General features: G+C 34.7%; 1 protein-coding gene across 2 annotated transcripts in view; it reads left to right on the top strand.

Moving 5' to 3' along the window:
• Window positions 1-200: 200 nt before the first annotated feature.
• Window positions 201-14159, top strand: part of UGGT2 (UDP-glucose glycoprotein glucosyltransferase 2) — a 142288-nt gene continuing 128329 nt past the window's right edge. For both annotated transcript variants that reach the window (XM_039837928.1, XM_039837919.1), the window contains exons 1-4: window positions 201-458; window positions 4875-4957; window positions 11943-12073; window positions 12545-12657. In XM_039837928.1, the coding sequence (XP_039693862.1) occupies window positions 304-458; window positions 4875-4957; window positions 11943-12073; window positions 12545-12657 (482 nt within the window). In that variant the 5' untranslated portion in view covers window positions 201-303. The remainder of the gene's footprint in view (window positions 459-4874; window positions 4958-11942; window positions 12074-12544; window positions 12658-14159) is intronic.

The following is a 14159-nucleotide window of genomic DNA, read 5'->3' as shown; positions in this document are numbered from 1 at the left end:
CACAGCCTCTGCCTGAGAACCGGTCGCGGACCTGCCTGAGAATCGGCCACGCGGCTCTACATTCCCGCACCGCCGGCACCTACGTAGCTCAGGTCTCGCCCGCGTCCATCTCTGGGGGATCCCGGAGGGCGCGGGAGCTGGATGCGCATGCGCCCGGCACACGCCAGGCCCCGGCCAGAGTAACGGACTCGAGCTCCCCCCGCCGGAAGTGGGCGACGGCGCGTCGGGAGGAGTCGGCTGTAGCGTGGCGGCTGTGGGCTTCGGGCTCCTGGTCCGAGTGTCTCGCGCCTTCCTCTCCGTGCCATGGCAAAAAAGGCCACCATCCTGGTGCAGCTGCTCCTGGGGTCCACGATTCTGTGGCTCTCGCTGCTCGGCTCCGGGATGGCCTCCGAGTCAAAATCGGTGACGGCCCGCTTGGCTGCGAAGTGGCCCGAGACTCCGCTGCTGCTGGAGGCCAGGTGGGTGCGGGCCGGACCCTCTGCGGAGCCCAGCGCGGAGGGAGGGCCCGGCGGGGTTGGGGGCGCGCAGAGACCCTGACTGCTCCTCCGACGCCGTCCTTGCACCGCTGCTCCAGGTGCCCTTGTGCTTGGCTCTCGGAGCATCACCTCCTCCCCTTCTACCCCGTGCGAAGCACTCACTTGCAAATTCCCTTTTCCGCACAGTTCGTATTTTGCCTCGCCCGCGGTTTTTAAAACTTCGAGATTTTCTTTAATTCTTTTGGATTTAATTAGCATTGACGAAGGGAAAAGGGAAGAATGGGTGGTGGAGTGTGGCGTTTAACACAAGCACTTCAGTTAATGTGGACTTCGTGTGGACAAGATTTGAAATCAGAAAGCATGATACCTCTATCTTTGTTCTTTCTCAAGATTGCTTTGGCTCTTTGGAGTCCTCTGTGGTTCCATACAAATTTTAGGATTGTTCTATTTCTGAGAAAAGTGCCTTTAGAATTTTGATATAGACTGCATTGAATCTGTAGATTGCATCGTGTTATATTGACACTTTAACAATATTAATTCTGTCAGTCTGTGAGCACAGAACATCTTTCCATTTCTTTGTGTTATCTTCAGTTTCTTTCACCAGTATCTTACAGGATTAGTGGACAGATCTTCCACTTCCTTGGTTAAATTTATTCTTCAGTATTCTTTTTGATGCAGTTGTAAGTGAAATTGTTTTCTCAATTTCTTTTTCAGGTGGTTTGTTATTATTAGAACTGCCACAGATTTTTGTATATTGATTTTGTATTTTGCAATTTTACTGCATGGGTTTATTTGTTTCAACAGTTTTTTGGTGGAAACTTTAGGATTCTCTATAGGTAATATGTCATCTGCAAATAGTGACAGTTTTACTTTTTTCCAATTTGGATGCTTTTAATTTTGTTTTATTGACCTAATGCTCTGGCTAGAACTTCCGATACTATGTTGAGTAAAAGTGGCAGAGTGGGCATCTTTGTCTTGGTCCCGATCTTAGAGGAAAAGCTTTCAGCTTTTCACCATCAAGTATGGTCTTAGTTGTGGGCTCGTCATGTATGGCCTTTATTATGTTGAAGTATGTTCCCTCTGTCCCCACTTTGTTGAGAATGGATGTTGAATTTTGTCAGCTGCTTTTTATTTTTCTCATATTTTTATCCTTTATTTTGTTAATGTGGCGTATTGTATTGCTTACTTTGTGGATGTTGAACCATCCTTGCTTCCCTGGAATAAATTTCACTTGATTGTGGTGTACGATCCTTTTAATGTGTTGCTGAATTCAATTTGTTAATATTTTGCTGTGGATTTTTGCATCTATCTTATCAGGGATTTTGGCCTATAATTTTCTTGTGGTGTCCTTGTCTGGTTTTGTACTGCTGGCCTGTTAAAATGAGTTTGGGAGTGTTCTCTCCTCTTCTGTTTTTTGGAAGAGTTTGAGAAGAATTCGTATTCTTTAAATATTTGGTAGAATTCACCAGTGAAGCTCTCTGGTCCCTGACTTTTGTTTGTTGGAGGTTTTAGTTACTGATTCAATCTTCTTATTATCAGTCTGTTCAGATTTTATGTTTCTTCTTGATTAAATCTTGGTAGGTTGTATGTTTTTAGGAATTTATGCATTTCTTCTACGTTGTCCAGTTTGTTTATAGCATTATCTTATGATCTCTTGTATTTTTGTGGTATCAGTCGTAATAAAACAACTTTTATTGAACAAATTATTCTAGCTCAGAGTATGTCCCCTTCCTCTATCTTTTAATATTAGAAGTATTTTGAGTCTTCATTTAGAAGTTTGGTGATATTTTTATGACCAGAAATATGCCATAGAAATTCTTGTTTATATCAATTAAATTGGTTTCATTATATGTCATTTTGTTTAAAGTCACAGTTTCTAAGAACTTATCTACAACATTTAATGAGGACTCACTGTATTTGTTCGTTAGGTGCAACAAGAGTATTTCTTTTTCATATTCATTTTTCCCAAAGCTCAGTACACAGAAGTAGGTGCTCAATAATGTTGATTCAGTGGAAGGGACCATGTATATACTATACATGGTATAGTATACAAGGTACTATATACTTCAAACCACCATCAGAATTATCTCTGCAATATACCTGACTTGTGGAAACTGGTCTCCGCTTAGGTAATCCAGACCTGTTGCTCACTGTTATCGCTTGTGCCTGCTTGTTCTGTTGTGAACAGATAGTTAGCAGGTCTTTTATATAAACTCTTTCCCACTACACCTTTTATTTACTTGTCCTGACTTCATCCTTCTGAACCAAATCTTTCTTCTTTGTGACAGTGTAGCAGACTAGAAGCCTATAGTTTCTTTAACGAGTGCACTTTTTAATTTTGTTTTCTAGACTTCATTATTCTGCTCATCTTCAGGTTTTAATGTTTCTCTTAAGTCAGAATTTTAGGAAAACCGGCAAAGTTATGGAGGAATAAGTGTGGAAGAGGAAGAATTGAAGAGCATTGGATAAATTGAAGAAACTTGGGAGATAGAAACTTAAGAAAAGCAATACTTTCTGTTTGGGAAGCTCTTTTTTTTATTTTTTGTTTAAAGCATTATTCTTGAAATTTCTCTTACTGCCCAATTATATATCATATATTTTTCATTCAGCATAAACGTTTGAGTGCCTGTTTTGAGCATGACCTTATGATGGGCACTGTGTCAGAAACAAAGATGAATGAGGGAAGTTCCCTGCCTAAGGAAATTAGTATAATTAAGTACTATTTACTAGGGATAATTATACGCTGATGAGGCTAATTTTTTATAGTACATATACCATAACTTATACATCTAAACTGCATTTATTCCACTGGTGTTGCTTTTGGTGAAAATATTTTTTGGAATTCCATTTATAATTATTGTCATGCTCTTTGGTACATATAAAAACACCCTCTATAGAAATAATTTTTTCTCTATGGTAGAATTTTTGGGGAAACGTTATTATTGGGAGCTAAATGTTATATAGGACAAGTAAACAAATTGGAAATGCCAGTTTTTTGGTTTTTCCCTTCTAAAAACTTTGACCAAAGGTAATATTTTTTGGAAGGTAAGGAACTAATTTAGATGGTCTCAAGGATATTTCCTCTTCTAAGATTAATAATGAGTTACTGGCAAATTGCCCCTGGAAGTAATTCCAGGAGAGTTCCAAAAACGCTTAGAGCTTTGGTACAAATGGAGTTGAATAAGTGTAAGTGAATATTTTCTTAAGGTGAGCACTTAGAAGGACCATACTTAGATGTATAAATTCCGGCATATGGAAGAAGTCTTTTACCTATGGATGTACAGTATTATGAGCATGTCAGTCGTTGGTTGGTCAAGTCAATTTGGTATTAACTGTTGCTCCTTACTTAAGGTTTTGTAACATTCCTGTCCTTTTCGGGTCACATCCTATTGTTCCCATTGTTTGCTTTTAGCTCTTTTTATGCCATTGAATTGGACACCATTAATAACAAGAATTGTTTTGAAGTTACTTATTGCTTTAATTCATATGCTTGTCATGTTTATGTCGATGAATTAAGTTTTCTCACCCCCTTTTCTCCCTTTAGTGATCATCTCAGAATCATAGGAATTGGTCACTCTGCTTGTGTCTTTGATGTCCTCAGTACTCCCTATACATATTAAAGCATTAGTTTAAGTTTACCAAGGCTAGAGATAAGATGGGCAGTGACAAAGAATCTATACTTCTGTTTGGCGGCTGTTTCCTTTCTAGTTTAAATAGTTAAATCTGTTTGTTTCAGGTGTCTTGTCCTTTGACAGGACCAAATAAGTTTTATTTAATTATGTCCAAAGGTTTTATATGGCTTTGGCTATTTTTTCTTACCTACACTGTGTAGAAAAATGAAGTTTCTATTGCCTTAAAGGCCATAGACCTAATGCAATACACCACTTTTTATTAATTTTTTTATTACGATATTGTCTGCTTTAAATAATAAAAAGGCTATACAAATAAGTAACTAAATAAAATAATAAATATGACTTAAAAGTGTTCATAGAATTAATTTTTGTGAAAAAAGGCAATTTTTTATTTTTTTACTTTTTACCTTAAAATAATACTCTCTTCATTACCTTTACATTATACTTCTCAGTGGCATTTCACATGGAGAAACAAAATATCTGTTTTTTCAGTGTAGCAAATAATGAGGAAAAGCCAAAAATAATTTCTCATGTAGTCTGTTCTGGTCGTAATTATATGCTTATAGTTGAGACTGATACCTCAGGTAAGAATCATCAATTTGTTTTCTTTCTTTCTTTATATTAAATAGAAAGCAGTAATTTGACATTAATTTTTAGAGATTTTGTTTTAACCATAAGTTATAGTTTGGTTCTAAAGTGTAGTTTATATTTTCTGAGCCATCTTTTATTTTCATCTATTAACTGATTACTTTTATTTTTTTAATAGTGAATTTATGGCAGAAGAAAGTAATGAAAAATTTTGGCAGTTTTTGGACACTGTAAAAGAATTAGCAATTTATAAGCAAACAGGTACGTGATATGCATATTTTAACTGGTAAGATTTGTGTGTATGTGCACAGGTTGGATATTTTTATTGTTTTCAATGGCAGAGGTTTAATGGGATTAATAAATCTGAATATTAAATTTGAAAAGATGTTTTAATGGAAACTTTTAAGCATTAAGCATTCATTTTCAAAAATATAAGGGTTTTATACTTTATTATAAGAAAGCTCATTTAATTAGCAGTATTTAGATATTGCATTATTATCGAAAAGATATAGATATTGTTGAATTATGGTTTTCTTTTTACCTAGATTTCTTAAAATAGTATTTTGCATCTGATGATATTGTGTGTGTGTTTGTTTTTGCCAAAACACTTTCTCTGAAAAGTCAGGTAACTATATGCTTTTGTTTCACTACCTGGAAAATGGAGTTAGTCATTCCTACGTTTTTAACATATGAGAGTGTGTGTATATGTATGTGCGTGTATACATGTACACATACATCTTTAGAATGCATAAGTGTTAATGTGTTTCTTAGAGAGGGTCAGAAGAGTGAAGATACTGAAATTAGATTTTAGCAGCAGAGGCTAAAAGGTTACTTATTATTATAAAGAATGCTCATTTTTCTGTCTCTACAGAGAATAGAATAAATGATATTAACATGGAATCCCTCAAGAGGGAATTCTTTAGCCTTTCAGACATAGAGAAAACATTTTACTACAGTGATTAAATAGTTTATGATTTTATTCCTGAGTGTAAATGTAAGATAAATAACAGTTTTGATTGTTTTAAGTGTTCATTTACTAGAGGCTGTTTGGCTCCTCTTGCCTTGGAGTTCAGCAATTTTATGATGAGATAGGTTTAAATGATATATTTCAATTGAAATATTTCCAAAAACAAGTAATTAGTTCTTTCAAAAAAATTTTACTGAAAAGCTTATTATTTAACAATCATTTGAATCATGAGAGGAGCTTTAGATATTGGGACTATAAAGATGAATAAATGTGACTTATGTTATTTGGACCTCCATAATACAATGCAGGAGACAGCAAAACAGCTAAGTATACTATTAGGTGACAAAGAGCTTTTATAGGGACATGCATAACATGGTAGCGTATTAAAAAAAAGTACCTAGTCAGTACTTTTTTTTCAGAGAGAGCAGGACAGCCTTTCCAGTGGTGAATGCTGGAGTTGAGTTTGGACGATAAGATTTAGCCAGGTGATACAGAAGGGAGAAGAAGAGACAGAAATGGAATGAACAAAGGAACTTTGACCACTTAGAAGTCTACTTTCAAATCATTGGGAAATGGTTGGCTTTGTATTTGTCCTGGTAATTTTAGTTTTGATAATTGAGATAAAAAGAGGTTAGATTAGTCATGTCAAGTTGTCATGGTAGTTAAAAAATCTACCGGTTTTTCTGGCCCTCACCTAAAATCTTCAGTATATCTATTTCAGATCTGTACTCAATACATGCTTTATGCCTTATTCAGTGCCATTTTTCATTGAAGAAATAATCTTGAAAATTACTTTTGTAAATTTTGAACTCTTAAATAGTTTAGATATATCAGCATATGTTATACCTAAATGAAATGACATGTCTGGACACTCTGGTGGAAGGTCATTAAAAAGATGGAGTATAAGCTCAGGAATACTTAAGTTTTACTTCAAGCTTATATTGTAGGAGGTGTGTGTATTTCAGAGTTGAACTTAAAATAAATTGTGTTAAATAAGAATTACACTGATAATATAATTCTGTTGAACTTATTTATAATGGTGAGAGTCAAATGCATATGTTGCATCATTGCTTACCTTGTTAGTTATGGGAAAGAATGGTATGTATGAGGAATTAAATATGATACCAACTATCAGATTTTACTGGATTTGTTTTCAAGATGCTGCCCTACAGGAAACATTTCAAATCCTTGGTTACTTATTTTTAGGTTGTTGAATCTCCATGAGACTCTCTAAATACTCTTTGCTGACGAAGAATTCCGGTGATCTATTGGCTTAAACAAGTTTTTAATACTCAATATTTTAACACTATGAATTTAGGTGATAGTTTCATGACATTTAGTAAGAACACTTTATATTGTCAGCAAATTAAGACCTTTTAATAACTTAATTGCCTGTTTTTTAAACAAGTTATGTGGTTCTGCCACACAGAGTTATGTATATATTGATGCCTCAAGATTCCAGTGCATGATTTAGCCAACCTATGTTGGAAATTTCAGGTGAGGTTTATCCAACTCCAAAATCCCTATTTATTTTTACTTTTTTGTGTGCTTAGCACATAGGACTCATTCTCCAAGTCAAGTTGCTTTTATATTTTAATGGAAAAGATTTTCAGAAAATGTTATAACATTTTTAAATCAGTTACTTGTAACTGAGAACTGGGTTTGGAGTAGGAAGATGATTGCAGTTTGGATGTATCATTTGAAATGCTTATGGAATATACAAGTGATGATATTCGGTAAGCTGATATATGAGTAAGAGATTTAGGCTAATCTAGCTGAAAATATCTAGGCTGAAGGGTAGGATTTGGGAGTTATCAGTATCCTGATAACTGAAATTTTAGGGAGAAGGTAAAGAATGAGAAAAAATAGGTCCCTAGGGCAGAACTGTGAATAACAGAATAAAATCAATGTTTAAGGGATAGCCAAAGGAATAACACACAATAGAGTCTAAGAAGGAGTACCGTGGAGATAGGTGAAAACCTAGAAAGTGTGATGAAAAGCCAGGAGAATATTAAGTGGTAAATGGTAGATGTTATCAAATACTGTAGACAAATCCAGTAACGTAAATCTCAAGCTTTTAACAACAAAAATTATTGGCGACTTTGGTGAGAGCAATTTCATTGATACAATAATCAAAACTACAGTAGATTGAGGTGTGAGTAGAGGTTGAGAATGTAGAGATAAGTAATGTTAGGTGTTTCAAGATCGAATATGAAGTGAGTAAGATGATTCAGTAGCTGAGTGGAATCTGCTGCTGCCTTTTTATTTTTTAAGATTACAGTGATTTATATATATTGCCAATGGGCAAAAATCAAGTAAAAGGTGAAGGTGCGGATAAAGGAAGGATATTGAAAAATCCTTCAATCATTATCAACAGGCAAAATCATTATCAACAGGTGAGTTGGCGAGCATAGATTTAGTTATTTTAAAACATCAGCTGTAATAGTCCAGTGCGTCCATCTCATGATTGAGATGATCTTGCAAGTTAAGCCTAAATTACAGATGTTTATTTTCTATAACCTCCTACATCAGTCACTAAATTAGAGACAACTTTAACAGTGGTCTTGACAAAACTTAATGTCTTTTGTCAGGCACTACTCAGTTTCTATTGACTCTCTTCTTTGTTTTCATGGATGACCAATCACCTTTTAACTGATAGTTATGTTATTTATTAATTTTGGCTATTCGCTTGTTAGCCCTGTAGTTATTAAGTCTTTCTAAAGATCAGTTTTTAAGATAACTACTCTGATATGTTTTGTGTTGCTTTACTGTTGAAGGTGAGTCTTAACTTGCATTATTTTTTTATTTCTTTGAGGGAAATGCACCATAACTTCCAGAGAAATCACCTAGGGTTTGTTTAAGAAATAGGAGTGAATGAGCATACTTATTCTCATATGAGAACTTTAAATTTACTAGATTAGGAAAGTATTATTGCCTGGAATGAAGAGACCTATTCAGTTCTTAAATATTAATTCCAGAAATGTACTGAATGCCTATTTTGTATGCCAGGAGTGGAAAGGTATAATTGAAAGGCTAGAAAAGATTCCTGTTTTTATAGTTTATAGCTTAATGGGAAGGACAGCATTAAGCAAATAATTATAAAAGTAATTTTCAATGACAGTTTTGAGAATTGATTTAGACATAATATAGAGTCCTGCCAGAGTGTATAACAGGATCTAGACTTGGGAGGTCAGGGAAAACTTTCCAAAACAAAAGACATTTTAGCTGAGGTTTACTGAATGGGCATTAGACACACACGCACTCCCTAACATCTTGTGTTTAATGCCGAAGGAGTAACATGTGAAGGTCCTGAATTATTAGCCTCCTCTTTCTTTAGATATTGTCTGTTAGTCCCCTACAAATAGTAAGGAAGTGGCTAGTGATCCTTTCCTCTCTTCACCATCATCTGATTTTGTTCACAAATATTCTGAGTCTTTATCATTGTATTCCTAAGTATATGAAAGCATTTACTACTTCTTAGTTGGCTTCAGTGGTATATTTTATTCCCAGCTTATATTTGTGTGGAATCACTGAGCATACTTTACTTTCCACTTAATTTCCCCTTTGTTACATTTTTGTTAGTGGTATATTTTTCTACACTGCCAGAGCATACAACATTTACTCAGTCTTCTGTAAATCTTAACTCCTTAACTAGGCTTATTTCTGCAGTCAGGTATATTCAGAGTTTACCATCAAACTTTATGTTGTAGTTTCTCCACTTATTTCTTGGTTGTATACATTTTACTCTCTAGTTGACACCTCATGAACTCCTGGGAATAATGGCCTTGATTTCTTCATGTACATAACTGTGAATTTTATACTTTAGCTTTTTAACTTTAGAGTCTCATAGTTTTACCAGAAAAATGTTATAGTGCTGACCAATTTGAGTCTTTATTCTTATTTAGATTCATTACTTCTTTTAATTCTGGAGCATTTTCTTGGGTTATAGTTTTCTTCATTCTGTTCTTGTCTCTTGATTTTCAAATTCAGAGTTACAATTGTACATATTGTAGATCTCCTTTGCCTGACTTCTGTATCTATCATTTACTCTCAATTTTTTTTAATTTTCCTTTTTTATATTTCTTTTTCATTTTCTTCACATTTTCACTGCATATTCTCTATTTCTCTTATCTATTTTATGACATCTTTTTACTCTTGTGTTCTAATTTAGCCTGTATTTTCTAGTATTTTTTTTTCTTTAGTCCTTTCAGAACTATTTTTAAATCCCTTTGTGTTTTAGTCATCTCATTCTGAGCTTTTTATCAAGAACTGTAAAGGGGCTGATATTTTTCCCTACTTACAAGCTAAAACTTAGCTTCCCACAGTTTCAAGCAAAAGACAAACATGAGACATGAGACTTCTCGTTCAGAGCTGAAAGACTTTATAGCTGACCAAGGGAAATCTCCAAGTGGGCCGTAGATCTCTTTTTTCCAGCCAGGACCCATTGCAATAACTGAGACTTTTTACTGTCATCTTTGAAAGAATCTAAAGTTGACATATACTGTAGGAGTTGTTGAATCATAAGGTGGTTGTAATTCTGCCTAATGTACTTCATCCTCTCATCTGCCAGGGAAACCAAAGTTCTAATGATTTTGAATCCTGGTCATAGTGGTGGTCACAAATTTCCTTCTCATTCAGCGTAAGTGTGCATCTCTATGTCTACTGTTTGAAGAAGGTGGAACCTTACTCTAACCCAAGAGGGGTCTTTGTACTTCTCAGTGGTGTAGACTTGAAGCTGGTGAAAAAGTCCACTTGCTTGGAGGACTGTTTATTGTCTGATGACCGTACAGTTTTTTCAGTATGTTCACTATCAGTTTACAAAGACTTTCCTCAAATCTTGTTAATTGGGCTGTGTATCTGTCAGCATACCATTTTTGTTGTCAAATATGTCAAATACCCTACTATCAAGCTAACAGACTAGTTTCATGGATGCTGACCAAAGCAAGGCGGGATCTAGATCAGAGACGAGACTTCACTAGTCAAGGCCGCATCAGTAACCACAATGTCCACATATTTGTGCTGGTTCCTTGAGCTCCAGTTCTTATAGGGCACCGCAGAGGGCCAAATGACACCTGCAGCCTGAATGGATTGTGGTAAGGAGAGGAACCGAGGGTCAAGAGCCCAGCACCTTTTGAGCAAGTAGTAAATGTTGTAACCATCAACAGACAATCTAGTCTGACTCGCCCCACTGAAAGTGTCCTCTTCTAGTCAGTGTCCTCTCTCTCTTCCCAGAAGAAGTGTCTGGTGTTACATACCACTTTTGTCCTCCCTTTTCATATCCGGGAACTCTGACCTATGGGTAACTGCTGGATCGACCCCAGCTCTGCTCTTTTGTATGAGAAGTTTTCATGCTTTGATAACACAGTGCCAAGGAGTAAAGGAGAGAAGAAATGACCGGAGAATGTCTAGGGGGCAAACCTGTGGATACCTGTACTAGCTGGACTCTAGAGCTGCTGTGTTGTTGCCTTACGTCTCTCGCTGGTAGTGGAATGGTACTATGGTTTTCTGACACAGTGGCAACATGCAGATCATGATTATACCCAGGACACTATAGAGAAAAGGGCAAAAATAATTTTCTTCTTATTCTCAATAGTACCACTAGGCTCTCTTCAGCTCTAGGCTGCCATTCTCTTCTGCTCTCTCCCATCCAGATGATCTCTATCTCCCCGGGGCTGTCCGAGAATTTTTAAATTAAATTCCAGGATGCATCCTTTTGTGTCTTTGTGATTTTTAGAGATGGGTTTAGAAGAGATAATCAGTATTTCAGATTAATTTGTTCCAGACACGAAGACATATCTCTTATTCTTCAAGGTTTGGTTCACATTCTTTCTCCTAAAGTATTCTGGACCCACTAATTATACTTGACTATGTATTAAATCTCAGTAGAATGTATTCATAAATTAGAATTTATTGTCGTATTATTCTTTACATTTTTGTGCTTTTCTTAGTCTTCTCTTAAATTTTAAGTAGGGCCCATATCTTGTATTATAACCCCACAATCTTGGAGTGAATTGGTCTGATATACTGGCATTTTCTAAATAGATTTTAATGGCAAGATTATATTTACCTGGACTTGTATTGATTTATTGGACTTTGCTGGAAGGTGCATATGAAGTTAATAATAAAATAGAGATCTTTATTTTCCATTTTTCTCTAACACCATTCATAACCAAATTTAAGCTGTGATTATGACATTAAGTTAATATTACAGTGAGAGAGATGTGTCAGTGTGTTGAATATGAAATACTAATGTCCTTTTCTTTTGAATTCTTTTTATAGAATCAGATTATTCTCATTACAACTTAATCCTGAAGAAAGCTGGACAATTCTTAGACAATTTACATATCAATCTCTTAAAGTTTGCTTTCTCTTTAAGGGCATACTCTCCAACTATTCAGATGTTTCAACAGGTATGTAAAAATACTCAAACTGTTTATGTTAAGGAAGCATACTAGCAATGTACGTAAATCTGTATTAAGTGAATATCTTTAGTTCAAAAGAATCTATAAACTTTTAATACCTGATTCTGTAGCTTATCATTGATTATATTATTTGTTATCATTGATTATAATAGGGAATATATTATGTAATTTTATAGTTATTTAGGAGAAGGAAATTATGAGGACATTCACCATTAAAATGAACTATAATGACAATTTTAATTTAAAGAAACTTTTCAATAACTTTGAAGGACGTATTTCCTACTATAAAGTTGATTTTGTTAAAATATTAGATTCTGCCTGCATATGGATATTTTTTACTTTAATTAGAGCAATAACTTGTAGTTGATGAGTTATTTTAATCAAAGTGATGTGTGAGTTTTTAAAAATCATATTGTAATTATCAACAACTGCGGCTAAATATAATCTTTGAAATCTTAGATTGCAGCTGATGAGCCACCACCAGACGGTTGTGATGCATTTGTGGTTATCCACAAGAAACACACCTGCAAAATTAATGAGATTAAAAAGCTGCTGAAGAAGGCTACTTCAAGGTAAATTAATGATAGCCTATAGTGAAAGAAGTGGTTTGTAAAAGTAGTTAAGGGTTCACATAGCAGAAATTTCTTATAATATAAAATTTTAATATTCTAAGATAATTGCATATTAAAGAATATGCACAGAATTGAAAAACTGAATATGTGAGCTGGTAGTCTGAGTCCTTTTCTAAAATATATAACCACTTTAAGTATTTTGTCTTGATGAGCTTTTGATTTTAGATATAAATTATACCAAAATACCATATGAGATGTTTTATATAAACAATAAACATACGAAACTATGGATTTATTTGGAGTATATCTTTTTAAATATAAAATGAATGTGTACCTTAGAAATAATAAAAACAATAATATAGAATTGCATTTTTAGAATGTATTACTCATAAAAATTTTTTTTTACTTCTTTCAAGTATTTTATACAAATGAATATGGGAAGTAGCATGTGTAGCATTCTTGTGGGTCCATTTTCACCCCTGTGGAATATGAGGACCACAGGGAGCTGATACAGACATGCTAATGCTCATGCTGTTTGTGTGCCATGAGTAGTAAATTTCTTTATTACAACCTAGAAGTCTCATGTCTTCCACCAGCATCCATGAAACCATAAAAGAAAAACTTGTTAGCTTGTAAATTAGGGTATCATCAATTCCCTAGCCCGACAGAAGCCATCTATAGCATTAGATTAATACTTTTTTTTATTTTTGTAAACCTTAGATACAATCCTTGCTTTATGATACACTATCAGTATTGATCCATAGTGGTCATTTTTTTCTATTTGAATAGTTTATATATTTACATATGTATTTATGGTAATATAAGTATTTTAATTTTTCCCTCTCTATAGATATTTCTCATTGCTGAATTTTCTTCAGTTTTCATTTCCTTTCAGTTTTCCTAAATTATATTTTTATGTGTTTCCTTAAATGACTGATAGAATTTGTTTATTCTACCCTTTTTGTCTAATCTGTTTCCTTTTGCATTCATATTATTCGAGTCTCTTGCCTTTGGTTGAGCTAAGCACTTGGTTTATTTTCATTTTTTTCTCAATCATAACACATTTAGGGCATCAAAGTTGCCCTTTTTTACTATTTGGCATTCTCATTGGCCTATTTTACTAAAAAACTCAATAGCAGCTTTATTTCCTTGTTGGAAACAGGGGGAGAGAGTTATACTTATTTAGATGGTAATGATTGCTGTCACTTTTTCCCAAATATAGAAAACACATTTTAGTATAATATCTGTCAAGTTTTGGGGCAGATTCAAACGAGAGATCTTTGAACCATGAACCAGGAAGTAGGAAAAGACAAAGTATCATTCTATCTACCTTTCTGGCTGGTATGTTGTTTTCAAGTGGTAAGGCTGACCATCAGTTATGACGCCAGTAAAACTCTGTAAATTTTATTTTAGTGCGTTTTGCTCCCAAATTAAGTGTAAGGTTTCAACTTCATTTAAAAGATTTTGTCTTTTTCTGCGTCTTCGAAAATATTATTGGAAGT

Source organism: Pteropus medius, unplaced genomic scaffold (genome assembly GCF_902729225.1).
Source record: "Pteropus medius unplaced genomic scaffold, Ma_sr-lr_union100, whole genome shotgun sequence".
NCBI classification, from domain to species: Eukaryota; Metazoa; Chordata; class Mammalia; order Chiroptera; family Pteropodidae; genus Pteropus; species Pteropus medius.
This window is presented reverse-complemented; position numbering and strand designations above follow the sequence as displayed.